Source organism: Phoenix dactylifera, chromosome 1 (genome assembly GCF_051530095.1).
Source record: "Phoenix dactylifera cultivar Ajwa chromosome 1, Ajwa_hap1_PhDact_Kaust_v1.1, whole genome shotgun sequence".
Classification (NCBI taxonomy): Eukaryota; Viridiplantae; Streptophyta; class Magnoliopsida; order Arecales; family Arecaceae; genus Phoenix; species Phoenix dactylifera.
The window spans coordinates 54,706,021-54,726,463 of record NC_143190.1 but is presented as its reverse complement, the minus strand read 5'-3'; the positions used below and the strand labels follow the sequence as shown (position 1 = coordinate 54,726,463).

The 20,443-nt window shown below is 46.2% G+C and overlaps 1 protein-coding gene across 11 annotated transcripts; it reads right to left on the bottom strand.

Annotated features, from left to right (window-relative positions):
• Positions 1-2,235: 2,235 nt before the first annotated feature.
• Positions 2,236-10,763, bottom strand: LOC103714194 (uncharacterized). Of its 11 annotated transcripts, none has more exons than XM_088706741.2 (10): positions 10,621-10,725; positions 6,719-6,735; positions 6,530-6,614; positions 6,335-6,451; positions 6,132-6,214; positions 5,095-5,158; positions 4,852-4,969; positions 4,047-4,201; positions 2,643-2,694; positions 2,236-2,541 (listed from the first exon to the last, which is right to left on the bottom strand). In XM_088706741.2, the coding sequence occupies exons 4-10, from the start codon at positions 6,410-6,412 to the stop codon at positions 2,510-2,512; spliced, it is 582 nt and encodes a 193-aa protein (XP_088562867.2). In that variant the 5' UTR covers positions 6,413-6,451; positions 6,530-6,614; positions 6,719-6,735; positions 10,621-10,725; the 3' UTR covers positions 2,236-2,509. The 11 variants fall into 11 exon arrangements, with proteins under 11 accessions (XP_088562867.2, XP_088562852.2, XP_017700010.3 ...); XM_088706726.2 differs by having other exon boundaries at positions 6,335-6,446; positions 10,621-10,724; XM_017844521.5 differs by having other exon boundaries at positions 6,335-6,446; positions 6,530-6,720; positions 10,621-10,758.
• Positions 10,764-20,443: the final 9,680 nt, after the last annotated feature.

Sequence of the window (20,443 nt, the reverse complement as noted above, 5' to 3'; positions counted from 1 at the left end):
GCATCTGGCTAATGATGTGTCTAATATTTAGTGTTATCATCGTAGACTTCCTTGAAAATCATACCGTTACTTCCGGTTCATAGCGATAGGCACCTCACTTGCTGGTGTAAGTTAGCCTAGTCGTTTTAACGGTGACAATAAGCTGCATGGATGCCTAAAAAAGTTCTAAAGGAATGGAAAATTTGTCGCTGCAAGTGGAGAGGATTGGATTGTTGGGGAAATTAAGCGGGTATCTGAAATCCTTTTTACATCCGATGTCCGAAAGATGACATCAAGGGATGCATCCCATCCCGGGCATAAAATTTCAGGATTTCATCATAAGGTTTCTCCTGATCGGAGGCATATAAAAAATGATGTGCTTTTAAGCCATTCTCCTTGCAGCCCTGATCTAATAAATTGCAAAGAAAACCATACCACATCACTTCATCAGTAAAAAAACGTCCACAATTTTGAAATATGATTTATATTTATCTTTCGAATTTTGGGCACCCAACTATGCTGACTTCCTTCATGAACGGTCTAGATTTTTCTATTAACATTGTGTGAATTTCATTCTTGCTACGCCGTACTAACCTGAACTGGACGGTACAGAGTGTACCGTATGTACCGGTTCGGTACCGATACCCGGTATGGATGGTATACCCATACTCGGTACGCCAAAAAAATTCGATACCGTACCATATCGATATTGTGTTAGTGCGGCATCGGGATAGGATCCAGTACCGGAACGGCGAATCTTAGTCCCATTTGTACCTTAGTTGCCAAAAATGGTTCCAATCTACTAGAACAATTACTACCTGTAGAACAATCTATATTTTTGAAAAGGTGCGGTAGGGTGTAGAAAGACTTCGCACCCACCGTCAAAATCAACATTGGTGATTGAAAAACAAAAATATAAACCATTGGATAGCTTAAAATATTTTATATATGAAGAATCACATATTTTAGAAATATCTAGCCTATATTAGCATTAAGCCATCCCAAATATATTGGTGTAATGGGATGATATAGGATATTGATTTAGAGGCGACTTGATATATAGGACAGGGGTTCACAAAATATATGATTTTACATGAATAGATACTTTAGACCTTCTAGATCATATCCAATAATTTAAATTTTTAGTTTTTATCACCATTACTAAATTTGATTGCGGGTATAAAGTCTTTTCTTATTTCTTGCTAATAGCAGAAAGAAGCTTGCCGAATAATCTGCATCAGAGTTAAGCACATGCAGAGCAGGAGGGAAGGAAGAAAACCAAAGTAATTGAATGTGGAAGAGAAATTGCGATGCTTGCCGGATAATCTGCATCAGAGTTGCCTTCATGAAAAATATTGGTCACCCGGAGTCGATGCTCATGTTGGCAACTAAGTAAACTCCGAGCATCTACATCAGATTTGCCTTCCCGGAAAATATGGGTCGTCCGGTCTCGATGCTGATGCCGGCGACTAAGTAAACTCAGAGCTTCCCTTGGAAGTGGATGATATCATGATGCAAAAACGAGCTACATTAGAAACCAGCAGAAGAGTTTGAAAGACTTTTCCTTCAGAGATGCAATCCAACTATCAAACCAGTGCACGAATAAATATATGGGCAGTTACCGAAAGATCTTTGGGTCAACATATAGAAGCACAAAGCTTGCACCTCGCATGCATGAAAATTGTGAAGCAGAAAAGAATTTATCTAAAATTCTTAAAATGGTTGTTGGCAAAGAATTGATCACCACAGTTTATCTACTCTTTTGTTTTTCCCCCCTCATTTCTATCCCTCAATTCACCAATTTCGACATCATTTTGGCGCTCTGTGAGGCTGGACAGGGATTGGTACTTCGCAAGCAGTCTCATGCCGGTTTCTCCTTATGGAGCAACAATCATCAACTGGAAGTGAATGAAGGTTCCTCTTGCTTTCGTCTAATCAATAAAGGATACCCAAGTCTAGCCTGACAAAGCTGTATACAGAACACAGGCTAATTCTTAATCCCTGCTAAAAAGGAACCAATTATTAACAAGCAAAAAGTAGAGAAATTCCAAACCTTCATCAGCCATGTGAACAAATGCCAACTCCTAGTTGTGGTTATTTTCCATCATTCCATAGTTCCACCATACAAATCTTAGAATGTAAAGATTATAAAGATTGGTATAAATGAATGAATGCAAAGACACCAATCAGAGGACTTGAAGGATATGCATTGGTTTGTACAAATAACTATTGATAAATCAGAGCACTTGAACACCCTTTCTCCAAAAACACTATTGGTAAATCATATCTCACATAGCTGGTTAGAAAAGGATGTGCTTACACATCTGGACCATTACATTGCTATGCTTAGTCATGTTTCTAAAAAAAATATTGCTAATCTCAGTTGTACAAACACCATTATTGCACAACAATATAAAACCCGCAGTTAAATCCAAGCTCTCACTAAGTTATTTACAATGATCACAACATCATATGCACCAGCTATGATTTGACAGAGTCCTGGGATGTCGCGTCAGATTCAAACTTGCAGTCAGCTCTTAACGCTGCCAACCATGAATCCACCTGAAAACAGAGAATACTTACAGAATTACAAGGTGGAAGTAGCAAAGGACAGTTCAGTCTATACAACATTTATATTACTACCAATCTGTATATTAAGGTACCCGGTCCAAGAGAATAAATGATGGCTGCAAATCTTCTGAGGTGTCCTAGCACCTTAAACAAGCCAAAAGAGAAATTTCTTAAATATTGAATGCTAAGATGTTCAGAGTAGATTCATATTGATTTTTCACTCGAACATTGCAATCAAATGGTGATGTAAGCCAGTCATCAAAATTAAGGCTTACCAATTTGATGATTGATAACATGCAAGAAAAGTTATTCTTTCCAAAAAAAGAAAAATGGCCATAATAGCTAGGTTATTGATGAAGGGGAAGAAACGAGAATACAATTCAATACAAGAAACAACGTGTCTCTATTGGTATGTTAAATTTCAGATGAATTTTAAAACTAAGAGGTTCTACATAAACTCACAAATAATAGATTTTCTGATATTGACATGGAGAGGATGGTTGCATTTTTCAATTTACTTTTTTTTTTAACTCCATTAACAATTATCCCAGTAACAGGATAAAAGGATAGAACGAATATCAACCGAGGAGATCAAATAAATGCCAAAAGGTGACAACAACAATAGAGTGGTCAATTGATCTGAGCAGCTTCAGTTTGGCTTCAGCTCAGCTCAAGAATAAGCTCAATCAGGTTCAGCTCAAAGTTAATTGACCTGAGCTTAAACTTGATTCTCAGGCTTGATCAGGCCCAGCTAAAGTAAGGCTCAAAACTGGGTGATACTAAATGCTTCATTGACTGATACCACATAAAAACTTTAAGTGATGGCTCGGTTAGTATTATATTTTGGGGAGTAATGATACATTTGATTGCATATTTCACATTTGTTTCCTGAATTCTGATGATTAAGGCGTTGACTGGTGCATTATTTAAATGGTTAGAAACATTTTAAACTTTAATTAAACTTGAGACATGCTTGAATTGATTTTAGCTTGATTCAACATTATCAAGCCAATAGAAATAGGCCCATACTTGGCTTCGCCCAAAACTAGGCTTGAATAGGAATGGGGAAAGAAACCTACTCTTATAAATACCTATCACTGTTGTTATGGGGGCGACTTAACCCAGTGAATGAGTCATGAAAAAAACGGAGAGAAATAAATCAGCACCTTTTATAATAGACAGAAATATATGTGACATTATGCATGGATTTAATTTACATATCTAGCATCATAATACATGTTATTTGACAGAAACCACTAAAACTTGTGCTTAATTGTTGCAAGGGGTATGTTACCCTGACCAAACATTACCAAGTCCAAAAACACAAATGCACAGCCTTTACATTTTTATAGTCATTTCAGTTACTTCTGGATATGGGAATATAAGGCTTATGCCTCATCAATGAAAAATACAGAAACCTTTTACAGCTAACGAAAGAAAATTTGGATGTTGAAAAATAACAGTTGTCAACTAATAGCCTAAAAAATAGGATATACCTGTATTTTGGAAGCACTTGAGCATTCAAATCGCAATCCATGACAAGTCAAAATGTAAAATGAATATCTTTTTTGCTCATCTTCTTGTATGAAGCTTGGCAATGACCCAACTTCAACAACATCAGATAATAGTGTGGAGTCTTGAGGGCTCAAATCTGCACAAAAAAAAATTTAAAAGCACCAGCCAATGAGCTGCGTCTGGAAATAATTAATGCATATATTGTTTTTTTTTCCCTGGAAGACCATGGATATTGTCAATTGCAAGGCTAAAACCACTACACAACACACAGATCCCTACTGTCCTATCTGATTGGAAACTTGCATTTCAGTAACCTAAAGATAACCCCAATCCACCAGAACAATGACAATGCAACAATATTGATTCCTAATACCATCAATCGAAAAACTATTGTCATCACAAGTCTTCAGTTCAAATATTATAGGTTGTGTGCCACATTGTACATTTCCTCATTCAAAATGCTGTGCACACAACATAGAAGCAACATGGTTTCATACCAGAGCTTTCAACTGTTCTCTCCTTGCCAGCAAAATTTTCCAGATAAAAAATGGTTGTAGACAATTTCAGTAATATATGAATCAACTGAACTTCTACAAGGTAACTATATTTTTTTTAGTATGCTTTCTATGCTGATGAGTCATCTGAACTCCTACAAGGTAACTAGTTTTTTAATATGCTTTCTACGCTCAACATCTTTATAGTAGCTCAAGATCTTCAAACATGCCTGTCTTACGTGCATGAGTTGGAGAAGAATTAACATATTTTTGACTAGGAGAAGGATCATACCTGTAGATTTGAGATAATAGAAGATGCATGACCCTTGAAGAACAACAAAGCGTGAAAGCCAATCATCAACTTCTGCATCATCTATAATAGGTGGTTCTCCAGGAAGTTGTGTCCATCTCTATGTAAGTAGGTGGAAGACAAATAAGTAGTACCAGTTTACCACACATCAGAGGAATGCATATGCAGTTACAGAAAATATGAAAGGGATATAAGATAACCAATCTGAGGTTAAGTGGACAGTACAGTTCGAATATAGAGATACCCAGAATGTCGTGCAGACCTCAAAACTTCATCAAGATGTTCCAACCTGGACATAATACAAATGTCAAGAGAATGAGCAGATAAACTTTCAAAAACAGGATATTAGGTTCGAAAGAAGTCATGATGCAGGGAGTAAGGTGATTTAGGCACTACAGTGATTACAAAAAAGATGACGCCTCATAAAAGGAAGTGGCTTGAAGAGCAAAGAGGGAGAGATGGTAGAGATACGGTTCCAGTCAATAATATACAGAAGTGGTAGAAGAGCGATGGTGCTGCAAGGGGATGAGGAATCACAGGCAACATGGGAAGAATCAAGATGACCTGGGATAGCCAGGCCCTAACCCAATACATGGCAAATTAACACTATGGAGGTCCTTGTTAGGGAAGGAAGAGAATGCAAAGTGGAAGGAGAGGATGGATTCAATCAGGTTAAAAGAATAGCCACAAGCAGCAAAGAACCTTCAACTCTTCAAGTTTAGAATCTATATTCAAAACATCTAATTTGAATGTTGAATAATCCCCATAACCAAAAAAAGAAAGAAAGAAAGAAAAAGAGAGGAATCAAGTCATTCAAACATACAATCACGATCTCTTTTCTATGAATGTAGCTTTTCGTAGTTGGTAATTGATGTCATGCATTGTGTAACAGTAGAGTTGTGAATGAAGATAAAATAACAGATGCACACCAATTATATCTATGTTTAAAAGTAAGACTAACACAACACTGAGGCTATGTTACCTGTCCAGTTTAACTACCATAAGATGCTAAAAAACCTAAAGTTAGAGAAAAATTTAGTCTCAGATTTAAATCTCAGAAGTCTTGCATGAATATTTCTAAGAGAACAGCAAACCTGGTCTTTCCATCTCAAAAAATCACTTCCAAAACTGAATTTCAGAAAATTACCATAAGGACCCATACGTGAAGATAAAGATCCAGAATATGCAAAGCAGAATACCCAACAAAGTCACTGAACATAGATTTTTCTCAAATACAAATACAAACACGTAGTATATCTTACTGAGCTTTCAGATGAGCTTCTCTTTCTTCCGCATCTGCAATTTCAGATTGAAGTGATTCTACTTCAGCTTTAGTCAGCACAATCTGTAAAATGAAAACCACCATCTCAATAAGATGACATAAAATAATTAGCAACAAGTAGAAATATATGCATGTATGCATCCGAGCATGCATGTATATATGTAAGCTGTGCACTCAGGTAACCTTATCATCATCATCACTGCCAGATGACCAATGAAGACGTGGTAGAGAAAAAAAGTTCAGCAAAGATGCAGCTCCCATCACTCTTTTTACAGCCGGCGAGTGGCTACAAGATCTGTACTAGAAACAGATGCTATAACATCATTAAAGGTGAATAAATTTAAAATATGCTCATGTTATCCCAGATATAACTTAAACCTCAATGAATGATCAGTCCTTGGATTCCTTGTCTGTAGACAGTCATCAGATGCTTTTCTGGCCTGGAAGTACTCCGGGAAAACCTCTATTTTTCCATAAACATCATCCATTAAGCCAACTCACTTTTGCATAGGGGTGTCTAAATTTGAACGTAAAATCGAGCATCTAAAAGTGTATTGCGTTGCTTACAACTGCAGGAAGAGTATCTAACAGGCACAAATCAGTTTTCACACTTCCCTCTATTTGCAAATATCAATTTATCATATGTAACCAAAAAAATCAAACAATGGTTATTGGGATGACAAATTTAGTCTGTGAACTTTCAAGTGACAATACCGAAGAAAAAAAGGAACTTTAAGATTAACCATTACATTTGAATGCAAAGACACTATTTAATTTTCTGTCAGGTGAGGGACCAATTATTAGTTAAGACAACACAAAAGTACAGTACCAAAAGCAGCATAAACTGTTGATGTTATCAAGACAAGTAATGTCAAATCAACTAGATCAAAAAGTCAACAAGCATTGATGAAATAAATATGTTAAACTAAATTTGTATGTGTAGATACCAGAATTCATGAAGTCAAGGTTGGCCGAACCGGGCCGAACCGGGCCGAATCGGTCTGTACCGAGCCCACCCGGTAGACCGGGAAGGTTTGGCTATTAAAATCGGGACCGGTCCCGAACCGGCCAAAAACGGCTAGAACCAGACTGAACTAGCTAGAACCGGCCCCGAACCGGCCGGTTCCGTTCGAGCTCGGTGCAAACCAGTTCCGGTCATGAATCGGCCGGAACCATTTGGAACTGCCCCCCCCCCCTCTTTGTTTTGTGACAAAAGGTTGTTGGGAACCGGCCTTCCCAACATCCTTGCTCTCTTTCTAAACCTCTCCAGCTCTCCCTCTTTCCACCATGGCAAAAATCACACCGATTCAGCACGATTGAAGAAATAAATAAGGTATGCTTCATCACTCCTATCTCATTTTTTCTATTTCTTTTAGCTCGAAATTTGCAAAATAGGAGAAGATCATGCCAAAATTTTCAATTTTAGCTTGATTTTATGATATGTTGTAGATCTATACATGATCTACACAATGACATAAAAATTTTTAATTTCTAAATTATATATAATTTTTAAAAATTAAAAATGTATTTTTAGATTAAAAAATAAAAATAATAATAATAATAATAATAATAATAATAATTCAAAAAAAATATAAAATTAGAATCTTATTTAGGGGTATGCAAGCTACTCTTCAGAAAAATTTGATATCCATTTATTTAAGTTTTGAGGCGATCATCCACATAGTGGCCTAGGCCTAAATTTAGAAAAAAGTGAAAAATAGGTAACCTTTGATGCATGCCCACAGGTTTAAAAAATATATGTAGCATCCATTATTGGGTTCTACATTCATCTGAGCTGAAATTAATTTTTTCAAATATTTATATTTAAAAATTATTTTTTAATCTAAAAAATGATTAAAAATATATAATTAACACCAAAAATTATGAAAAATAGTAATACTTAATACATATTTCAGAAGTATTTTCTGAAATAAAAATATATTTTTCAGAATTTATGATATTTAAACATATTTTAAAATTTAAAAATTATTAAAAATATATATATGAATAAAAAATATGAAAAAATAGTATTATGCATTAGATAAATCAAATGTATTTTCTGAGGTAAAAAAATATCTTCATCGTTATAAAATTAAGATCCGGGGAGCATCATACGAGTCGAATTTTGTTACTAGTTTATTCGGATGGCCCCTTTACAGCCGTTTTATCAGCCAGAGGGCACCTCTTAGAGCCAGAGCTTCAGCGAGAGATTCGAGAGTGCTTATAACCCAGAGCGTGTTACTTATGGGATGAACATACAAGACTACAACACTGCTTGATTAAAGGGGTGGGCTGATGTGCCTTCTGATTATGAAAATGATCTAGATATCTATGAGAGGCATCGCCACTTGACGAGATTTTAAATATCGGAATGAATGTTGTACTTTAAATATATGTAATTAATTGTATTTTTTATACTTTTCATCTCACTAGTTGATTTTAGGATATTTCATGTTGCTTCTTATAGTATGCAATATCTCACTAATTATTTTATATTTTGTATCACTTTAAAATAACAAGATGCATCATTTAGGTTAAATCGGAATCATAGAAACATCAGAAAAGAAAAAAAAAATCAAATTAAACTTAAAATCATTGAAAAGATTGAAAAAGATTGATTACCAATTAATTAAACTTGAAACACTCAAATTTGATTGATTACCAATTAATTAAAATCATCGAAAAATTTGAACCGGGTCTCGGTACCGTTTCGGCGGACCTTGCATGAAGTTGATTTTTTTTGTCAAATTGCAAATTGCCAAATTGGGATCCAAGAGTGTTCTGATTCAATACCTTCTGAAGCAGTAATGGGCCCATATTTTATGAAAAATTGAAACTAACTTTTATCATATCACTGAAATCAGAAACAAACATTCTGTAGAGATCCTATCTGATTAGACAGAATACTGTATGAAATATCATGACTAAAATGGCCTCAGATTAATATTGACGCATTTTGTTGTCCTTCAATAGCCATGTTGTTGTTATGATCCCTTCGACAACTGATTTCGATGGTTCATCTTGTAGAATAAGCACTGAAAATTCACGTATGCTTATTGCCTGGTGCATTAGAATCCATATACCATGCGGGTGTGTTGAAGTCTTAAGCAGTTCAGCTGGAGTGCGCATGTCATGCCTTCTCCAAAAAGACTACTAAAATTCCTAATTTGGTTTTCATATCCATTATGATAACCTTTATTTGGAGATTCCATCCTGCTGTAAAATTCAATGAAATGAGCATTTAAAATCATGATCATCTAGTTTTTTTAAAGATGGATCAGCTGCCCAACTTTCATTTGATAGCACGAAAGTGAAATGATGCAAACTAGAAGATTATTAGATTTTTCAGAATTTCAATTTAGGCTCTCATCAGTGTTTCTCCAGATATTCATTAGAATGAAAATGATATCAAGATATTGAAAGAGAAATAGATCATCAAGAACTACGTTAAATTATAGTACATAGTTTTCGTTAATTCATTCAAAGTGGAAATCAAGATCTTATCATCTTTAAAATGTCATATTTGAAGATTGCACATGTCAGAAGTTACTAAATTGGTCAAATAATGGACTAAGTCACTTCCAGAGTCACTAGGAGTAGATATCTTTGCTTTAGAATGGCTTAGTAGCCCTCGTATATTGGCTCTATATTAGCCCCCCTCTTCTTTCTTTGTCTCAGTCTGCTTCAATCCTTTATGTCTTTCCTCATCTCTCCTCCACTGTTTCTATTTAAAGGCAAAACATGTTTTCTTCTCTATGTTCGCCATAACTGATTGGCACAAATCAAATGCATCTGGAGGAATCAATAAGGTTCAAGGATGCCTTTTCCTTTCCTAAACATAAAATAATTACATCTTATTGCCTTTTTTCTTTTTGGTGCCACGCTGTCTTAATACCGCCATAAATTCTGATTGTTTATCAAGAAGTAGCTCGGTATAAAGATCGCAAATGCAAATCTGGTTGCACCAATCGAAGAAAAAGAAATTAAATATCTTTTCTCTTAACAGAAAGCAATACTATAAGAATATTTACTCATAGATTACCAGGATCACTCCTAACATTTATCAACCATCCTAGCAAAACAATCAATAACATAAATCCTTGCAGTTCCGATTTCCGAAAACTCCCAAGACCAGCAACATCGAGCCACCCCAAATCAAAACCATAAACACCAAAGAGATCAAAATCCCCACCAAACATGCGCAGCTGCTAATACATGCAATTCAGATTCGGTGCCGACACCAAATTCATCGATCGACCTAGAATCCAAACTCGACCCCCGATCCCTAAAGCTAGACAAGCTCATAACAAGAGAATGGAAATATGGAATCCCCGTTGATCTCAACAGAAAGCAACAGCAGAAAAAAAAAACGGAGGGAAAATAAGCATTGACAGTTAATCTACGATAATTTCGATAACAACGAATTATAAACAAATTAAGGAAAGAATTAAGAAGGGAAAGAGCCAAACCTGGGCTAGGGTTTTTCGTTTGCAGGTGCCGTCGGAGTTCTTGGATTCTTCTTCGGTGCTGCTTTTTGAGAAAGGCGTTTCCCAGGGGTCAGTATCGGGTCGGGAAGTCTGGCGGGAAAAAGACGGTTATGCCCCGTCCTGTCCGCCCACTTGGTGAGACGTACACGGCTTTGTCTGTGGGGCGGGGGAATCAGAAGGCGAACGAGATCAGGTGTTCCCCGGCATGCTGGGCTACTGGGAGCGCAATGCGACAGGAACAGATGGCATCATCCTGGGACCACCTTTGGCTAAAATCACATCAAGCGTCTCACAGGGTGCTGCGCATCTTAAAAATGGTTCATTTGCTTTATCCCACCAGAAAAAAAAAAAAAATCTTTGCTGAAATATTTTTTTGAAAAACTAATATCTGAATATAAAACATCTGAAAAAAAAAATTATATTTGAATGAGCACCTACTTTTAAAAAAAATGTAAAATATTTGTTATTTTCTTAAAAAAAAACCTTAGTTTATTCTATTTAAAAGCTTAAAGAGTAATTATATATATATATATATATATATATATATATATATATATATATATATATATATATATATTGTTGGGGGAATAAGGTTTTTCCCCCAAATGACACGAATGCTCCAAAGAAGCCGCACAATCGTCGACCCTGGAAGGCCGAAGTCGGCACCCGAACTCGGAACCTCCGACCTAAGAGAAACCCCAATGCCCGAGGCCTACTTTTGTCAGCCACCTACTACGGCTATACGTCTCCGAGGTCCGGCCAGAGACCGTACTATGACGCCCCTCCGGCATTTATTGCGCATGACCGCTGTGATCCTCCGGCACACTCCACAATAAATATGGATCTCCAGCTTACTCCACAATAAATATGGATCTCCGGCTCACTCCACAATGAATGCGGATCTCCGGCTTACTCCACAATAAATGCGGATCTCCGGCTTACTCCACAATAAATGTGGATCTCCGGCTCACTCAACAATTAATGCACGTGACTCCTGTCATCTACGGACTCCCAGCTCTCCACGGCAAATAAGCCCAGCAGAGTCTAGTCAACTGTGATAAGTCTCTGATCTCGGCCATACCTCCGACACTGATGCAATAAATTCGCCTGGTAGCGTGCTAGTTCGGGTTGTACAACGCCCTCATCGCCGACATCAGTGCAATTATTCGCCTGACCAAGCGCCGACCTGAACGACATGCCGAGCCGTACTACGGCTTCGCCCCGTTACATCGCAGGTAAACCGACCCCCGGTCTATAAAAGGGGGTTGGAAAATCGATACTGAGGACACGCACCGTTTACCTCTACTCTACACGATTTGCCCCCTCCCTGACTTGAGCGTCGGAGGGCCGGCGCCGGGAGACCCGGCCACCGGCTCGTGTGCAGGCACCCAGACGGAGGACGCCGCCCACTGTCGGATCGTCGCCCAGCCGCGGGAATCAGCCGCTCCTTCTCGCCGATCGCCCCAGACGGAGGACGCCGCCCGTCGACGAACCACCGCCCCGCCGTGAGTAACCACCTCCCGCTCCCTCTCCTCGACCGAAGATTGCCCCCGGGTCCAATTTCCAGCAACAGTTGGCGCTAGAGGAAGGGCCCGAGTAGCAGTCATGAAGTTGAGAAGTAAGGGAGCCTCTAACGTCTCCCGGCGTCCCCCGCAAAGTCCTGGACACTCCGTCCAGAATTTCCCAACTCCAGCTGACCCAGGTCCTCAGGTCCAGCTGGAACAGTTCAATGCCCTGGTACAGCAAGTCCAGGCCCTGGCCGCCGCCGTGCAGGGCCTACGGCGCGTGGAAGCTTCATCGGCGCTTCCCCCGCAGGCCCAGGCCCCGCCGGAGTGTCTCCCCAACGGCCCGGTTCTCCCCAGTCAAAATCTGCATGGCTCCTCCAGAGCCAACAACGGAGAACGGGCTACTCCCCGTAGGGAGTTACCGAGAGAAGGTTTCGATCGGAGACCCCAACTTTCCGAGGCGGAGTCAGCCCCGGACCGCCAAGGGCCGGCGCAAACCACAACGACAATCCCACGGGTGGGGGAGCTCGACCGAAAAGTTGAGCATCTGGAGCGCCAGATTGCGGCACTCCACGGCAAGAAGGCAAGACAGGAAGGGGACTTTGAGTTCACTGCCAAGTCCCCCTTCTCCCGCCAGATCGAGGACGAGCCGGTTCCCGTGAGATTCAAAATGCCTCAGGTGGAGCCCTACAGCGGAATCACCGACCCCCTCGACCACTTGGAGAGTTATCGGGCCCTCATGGCCCTACAAGGGTCCTCGGAGGCCATACTCTGCAAAGCCTTTCCAGCGACCCTCCGAGGGACCGCTCGGCTTTGGTTTTCTGGACTGAAGCCGAACACGGTGTCCTCCTTTGAGCAGCTCGGCAGGCAGTTCGCCACCAACTTTGCTGCCAGCCGGCGCCAGCGACGGACATCAGACTCCCTCCTGGACATCAAGCAGAAGGAGGGGGAGTCCCTCAAAGAGTACCTGGACCGCTTTACCGCCGCCACATGGGAGGTCCGCGAGCTAGACCAGTCGATAGCCATGTCGGCTCTGAAAACTGGGGTTCGCTCCTACCGATTCCTCTTCTCCATCGAGAAGAGCTTCCCGGCCGACTTCACCGAAATGCTGGCCCGAGCCCGGAAGTATGCCAAGGCCGAGGAGGCAGTCGCCTCCAGGCGGGGAGCAATCGAGCCCGCCTCTAAGAAGCAGAAGAAGCGCCGCGAGGAGCGCGGCCGACAAAGGAGCCGGTCTCCCCGCAGAGAGAAAAATCTCCCCAGACTGAGGAGTCCGCCCCGTCAGCAGGGGCGACCTCAGCAGAGGACACCTCCTCGTCCGAGGTCTCAACCACGGCCCCGGACGTACCAGGCGAGGTACGAGAACTATACACCCGTCAATGCGCCCCGGGCCGAGATCCTGATGGAAATTGAGGGTCGGGACTTCTTCCGACCCCCGCCTCCTATGCGAGACACGGGATTTCCCCGAAATACCAGGAAGTATTGCCGCTTCCACCGAGACCGTGGGCACGACACGGAGGACTGCTTCCAACTCCGGGACGAGATAGAAGCGCTCATCCGACGGGGAGTACTCAACCGGTTCGTGAGGAATCGACCTGAGGAAAGAAGGCCGGCGGAGAATGTCGCACCAACCGAAAATCCAGGCGACAACAGGTCCATCGCCGGCACCATCAACATGATCGGGCGGGCCTCGGCAGGAACGGCCGCCCAGGGAACACCCCCGAAGCGCCCACGTACTGATGAAGTCATCTCGTTCTCGGACGAGGACTTAGAAGGGGTCGAGACCCCTCACGATGACGCTGTGGTCATCTCCATGATTGTAAATAGGTTTGATGTAAAGCGTGTCCTAGTTGACAATGGAAGTTCAGCCAACATTTTGTACTACCATGCCTACCAAAAAAATGGGGTTGACAGGAAGACATCTCCGGAGAATCAATGCCCCGCTAGTCGGGTTTACCGGAGATGCGGTCTCGGTTGAAGGTGAGGCTAGCTTCCTTGTCACAGTTGGCCTCGCCCCCCGGGAGAGCACTGTGAGGATGGACTTCTTGGTGGTCCGTCTGCCCTCGGTCTACAACGCCATCCTTGGGCGCCCAGGGTTAAACACCCTTCGAGCCGTGGTTTCAACCCGCCATTTACTCATGCGGTTCCTCACCAAGCCCCGGAAAGGCGAGGTCCTTTACTTATATCTGGCCGTCTCCCCAGCCGCAGTGAGCTCAGTTCTCGTCCGGGAAGAGGACAAGCTCCAAAAGCCGGTCTATTACACCAGCCGGGTTCTCAGGGATGCCGAGACCCGATATTCTAAACTTGAGAAGACCATCTTCGCTCTCATCATCTCGGCTCGGAGACTCAGGCCTTACTTCCAAGCCCACACGATAGTTATATTGACTGACCAGCCCATGAAACAAATATTGCAGAGGTCGGATCGTGCGGGGAGGATCGCCAAATGGGCGGTCGAGCTCGGGAAATTCGACCTCGAATATCGGCCCAGGCCGGCTATCAAAGCTCAGATACTCGCCGACTTCATCGTGGAGTGCACCCTTCCGGACGACCCCGACCTGCCATCTGGACCCGCGGAGGAGGCCCCGAGGCAGCCATGGGTCCTGCACTCGGACGGGTCTTCGACCTCGGGGGGTAACGGGGCCGGACTTATCCTCACTAGTCCAGACGGAGTGGTGGCTGAGCAAGCCCTGCGCCTCGAGTTCCCGGCCTCGAACAATGAGGCCGAGTATGAGGCCCTGATCGCCGGGCTCAAACTGGCGAAAGAACTAAACGTGGGAGACTTGACGGCATTCAGCGACTCCCAGCTGGTGGTGAACCAGATCCAAGGAGATTTTGAAGCTAAAGAGCCATCCATGCAAAAGTATCTCCAAAAGGTGCGGGAACTCATATCTGCCCTGAATTCTTTCAACATTCAGTACATTCCTAGAACGGAAAACCTCAGGGCAGACCAGCTATCCAAGCTGGCAAGCTCCCGCATGAGCGAGCTTCCTAAGGGAACCGCGCTCGAGTATCTTCAGACCCCCAGCACGGAGGAACCCGAGCCTACCATGTGCATCGGCTCCGAGCCAAGCTGGATCGACGGGCTCGTCTGCTACCTTCAGGACGGAACCCTACCTCATGACGAGATGGAGGCTCGCCGAATCAAGCGCCAGGCCCCCCGATATGTCCTATACGAGAACAGGCTCTATCGACGATCATTTACTTCCCCCCTTCTCAGATGCCTCCGCCCCTCCGAGGCGGACTATGCTCTCCGAGAGGTCCATGAAGGGATCTGCGGAAATCACCTGGGGGGCCGGGCCTTGGCCCATAAGATCCTGCGGCAGGGATATTACTGGCCCACACTCCAAAAAGACGCAACAGATTTCGTCCGCAAGTGCGATCGGTGCCAGCGAAACGCCAATATCCAGCGCCGACCTTCAGCTCTGCTGACCTCCATCATCGCCCCCTGGCCGTTTGCCCAATGGGGGATCGACATCCTGGGGCCCTTTCCCCTCGCCACCGGACAGAGAAAGTTCCTGGTCGTCTCCATCGACTATTTCACCAAATGGGTCGAGGCCGAACCTGTCGCCCGGATCACCGAGCAAAGGATGCGGGATTTCGTATGGAAGTCTATAATCTGCCGATTCGGACTACCCCGTATCCTTATATCTGATAATGGTCGACAATTTGACAATATTCATTTCAGGGAGTTTTGCTCTGAACTCGGCATTGATCATCGCTTCACCTCGGTTGCCCATCCCCAGACAAACGGGGAAACCGAGGTAACTAACCGAACTATTTTGCAGGGACTTAAAGCTAGGCTTGATCGGTCCAAAGGACAGTGGGTCGAGGACTTGTACAATATCCTTTGGGCGTACCGGACCACGTTCCGACTACCCACGGGAGAGACCCCCTTCAACCTAGCATACGGCACTGAGGCCGTCATCCCGCTGGAGATCGGCCTGCCTTCTCCCAGAATGGAGCATTACGACCCCGACACCAATTCTTCCCAGCTAAGGAGCAACTTGGACCTTGTCGAAGAAACGAGAGAGGTCGCCCGGGTTCGCATGGCGAGATACCAACAGCGAACGGCCCAATACTACAACTCCAGAGTCAAGCCCAAGCTCTTCAAAGTAGGGGACCTCGTCCTCAGGAGAGTCGAGGCTTCTCAACCGACCGAGCAAGGAAAGCTCGCCCCAAATTGGGAAGGGCCGTATCAAATCGCCCGGGTACAACGACCAGGGGTGTACAAATTGAAGTCCCTGGAGGGGACTCTGATCCCACGAAGCTGGAACTCCGAGAATCTACGGATGTATTACCAATGAAACCCTAAGGGGTTCAAAACAATCAGGACAATGGACTCAGCTCCTTTTTCTGCAAAAATTTCTCTCACCTTGATAACTGTAATCCTCTTTTAATATTGGGTCGTCTGTGATCCTCAGATTCCCCGGCCAAAATCGGGATGCCTCGAGGCTCGACCGTAGAGTCCCAAACTCCCTCGACCTCGGGAAGAATCGCAAGACGACGAAACGTGGAATGGAGCAGGATTCCTCGACTAAGGCCGAGATGCCCCGAGTGTCGACAGTGCGTGCCCAGACCCCTCGACACTTCGGGAAGACGGGGTAGTACCTTCGCGGCCCCCCGTGGCGCTCATCACCAACAACGGGGTAGTACCTTCGCGGCCCCCCGTAGCGCCTCCTCAACTAAGGTCGGGATGCCCCGAGGGTCGACCGTAGAGAACCAGACTCCCTTGACCTCGGGAAGGCGCCGTGAGGGGTGGAAAGGGTGGCTCCACCTGGGGCGCCACGAAGTGGATCCCCAGGAGCGGTCGACGATCCCCGATCCCCGAAGCGAGCGATCCCTCGACTAAGGTCGAGATGCCCCGAGTGTCGACAGCGCGTACCCAGACCCCTCGACACTTCGGGAAGACGGGGAAGTACCTTCGCGGCCTCCCGTGGCGCTCATCACCAACAACGGGGTAGTACCTTCGCGGCCCCCCGTAGCGCCTCCTCGACTAAGGTCGGGATGCCCCGAAGGTCGACCGTAGAGAACCAGACTCCCTCGACCTCGGGAAGCGTCGCAGGTCGACAGTGCGTACCCAGACCCCTCGACCTGACGAACGATTCCTCGACCAAGGTCGGGATGCCCCGAGGGTCGACCGTAGAGAACCAGACTCCCTTGACCTCGGGAAGGCGCCGTGAGGGGTGGAAAGGGTGGCTCCACCTGGGGCGCCACGAAGTGGACCCCCAGGAGCGGTCGACGATCCCCGATCCCCGAAGCGAGCGATCCCTCGACTAAGGTCGAGATGCCCCGAGTGTCGACAGTGCGTGCCCAGACCCCTCGACACTTCGGGAAGACGGGGTAGTACCTTCGCGGCCCCCCGTGGCGCTCATCACCAACAACGGGGTAGTACCTTCGCGGTCCCCCGTAGCGCCCCCTCGACTAAGGTCGGGATACCCCGAGGATCGATCGTAGAGAACCAGACTCCCTCGACCTCGGGAAGCATCGCAGGTCGGTAGAGCGTGCCCAGACCCGCCGACCTGACGTATGATCCCTCGACTGAGGTCGGGATGCCCCGAGGGTCGACCGTAGAGAATCAGACTCCCTCGACTTCGGGAGGTACCACAGGTCAGCAAAGCGTCCGCGGACCCGCCGACCTGACACAAGACCCCTCGGCCAAGGTTGAGGTGCCCCGAGGTCCGACCACAGGGTCTCAAACTCCCTCGACCTCGCAAAGAGCTACAAATCAATAAAGCCTCCCCAAGCCCTCTCAACCTCGGCGGGTGCTGTCGGGTCCGTGAGAAGCCCGAGCCCCCTTAAAGTCAAAAATGACTCCGCAGGTCGACGAGGAAGGGAAGCAGCCTACTCCACCATGCGAAGCATAACTCTGAGAATGAAAGAGGTACATTCAACTGGACGCCCTCCTTGTCAAATTTTATTTACATATTGCTGAACGGAATCTTAATGTTGAAGCCTTATCTCGCCCCAAAGTCGGGCCTCTCTAACGGGTCGGCTTAGGATCGACCTCCTAATTACATTATGCATGCACCGTTCGTCAAGTCTCCGAAACTGGTACAGAGGATTTCATAAATTAGTGCCCGACTTGGCTCTTCGACGTAAACTCCTACGTCCGGCTAAAAAGTGGTCCCGGCCACGAATGCGCCAGCCAAACACGGGTACCAAGGCAATCTCTGGAAACCCCAGCCTTGCTCACCGAAGCCTCGGCAGAGTCCGAGAACAATAACTACGAAAACCTTCGGTAATAACCTGCCTATTGGCCCGCGCTCCCTCTGAGGAGTTTGGAGTTAAGTTCGGAGACCCGACTAAACTCCCCGATTAGCGGCACATACAGACCTAGTCCGGTCTTAGTTAAAGGGCTAAGGCCCGACCTCGACACCTTGGGACTTCCCTAAAGGCTAAACGCGATGACCTCCACGTCTCCCAAATCCGAGCTATAGGACTTAGGGAAATTTTCTAAAAAACTCAAGACTCGGAGCTCCTCTTCGTCGGGATGACTGGAACCCGAGAAGGCTAAGACGTAGCCCGGGAAGAAGGGCAACTTCGTTAAGCAGCCCGGAAATTAAAATGCAAAGCTAGGCCATCGAGGCTGTTCGCTAAGGCCCTGGCCTCGGTCACGACAACAGAGGGAAAGATGAACACGGAATGGCAAAAATACTTTTTCATTAACAAAGGGCCGGAAGGCCAATTACAAAATTGGAAGTCGGCCGCTCAAGGGCCGACCTCGGATACAATGAAAAAGAAAGAAAAATACGCTAAGTCCTAAGCGGCGGGAGCCACATCCGGGGGGTCGTCCGGCACATTGATGACCTCAAGACCTTCCTCCGGAACAGGCTCGGGGTCGGGAGCAGGAGCTTCGGGCACCACCTCCGGGACAGCGTCCGTCTCGGCCGCCAGAGCCACCTCCATGACACCGTCCGCCTCGGCTACCCTCGTCGAAGGCTCGGCGGGGTCTTGCTCATATATTCCCGCCTCGGATGTCAGGATGGTGGGAAGGGCTCGCACGTCGGACCCCCAGCCCCGGTCCTCCCTCGGACGGACCGTCGAGAAGTCATACTGAGGGCAGTACAGGCGCACCTGCTCTCGGAAGTTCTCGAAGCCTCGAAGGAAACCGTCGACCGTCTCCTCCTCCAACATGTCGCGGAACTCTTGCGACTCTTTGAAGAGCTCCACGGCGTGCTCGGCTCGTTCGAGAGCCCTCCTCTCCCGGGCCTCAAGTTGCTCGATTCGGAGGCGAAGGGCCCTCTCCTCATACTCGAGGGCCGCGACCCTGGCCTGGACCTCCCCCAAGTGCGCCTCCGTGCCGCGCATGGTTGCCTTGGTCATGGCGTGAGCCGCCTTCTCCTCCTCAAGCGCCCCCACCACGGCAAGGCGCTCGGCCTCGGTGGCCACCCACCGAGCCTCGGCCGCGGCCGATACCGCTTCTAGCTCGGCGATTCTTTTCTTGGCCGGCTCCAGCTGCTGGCCGAGCTGCCGAACTTCTTCTCGATACCCGTGGGCGAGGAACGCCATGGTGTCGAGCTCGAGAATATGCTGAAAAAAAAAAAAAAAGAGAAAAAGAAAAAAAAAGAAGAAGCGAGGGTATTGTGAGTTGAAAGGCACGTATGCACGCTAATAACTCAGGAAAATTAAGAAGGGAACTTACCCGGGCGGTGCTGCAGTAAGCACTGCCGGCGACCTCCTCCAGCGAAATCCCCCGGAACGCGGCCCAGTCCGCTGGGAGCACTGCACGCCGCAACATGGAGCGTGCGACCTCGGCGTCCTGAAGGGCCGAGCTCCCCTCAGGAACGGAAGAGTCTGGCTCAACCGACTCTTCTCGGAAAGCTCGGGAAGAGCTCGGCACGATCGGACCCGAGGTCCCGGAGCCGCTCGCCTCGGGGCCTCGGGCAGGCCCGGGTCCTGGCTGCTGCGGTCGGGCCACGAATGATTCCCCCCGCTGGGCAAGGGGGGCAGGGCAAGGAGGGGCCGATGGGCTCGCACCACTGACCACCCGCTCCCGCCTCGGGTCGGCCGCAGGGGCCCCCGCCTCGGGGCCACTCATCCCGGCCGACGAGGAAGCGCCGTCCGTCCTCGCCCTCCTCCGAGGCTGGGGATTAGCCCCCCCGGCCTCGGCCTCCCGCCTCCTCAGGCGGGAAAAAAACGACGTGTTGCTGGTCGGCATGCGGGGAATATCTGAAATCAAAAATTTTGTTAAGTGTCAGGCCAGTGGCAGTAAAAGCGAAAGACAAAGAATGAAAATAACGTAGCCGCCCTTACCCTCGGGGCGCGCCGAGCTCAGACCCACGCTCGCCAGGGCGCCCTCCCGC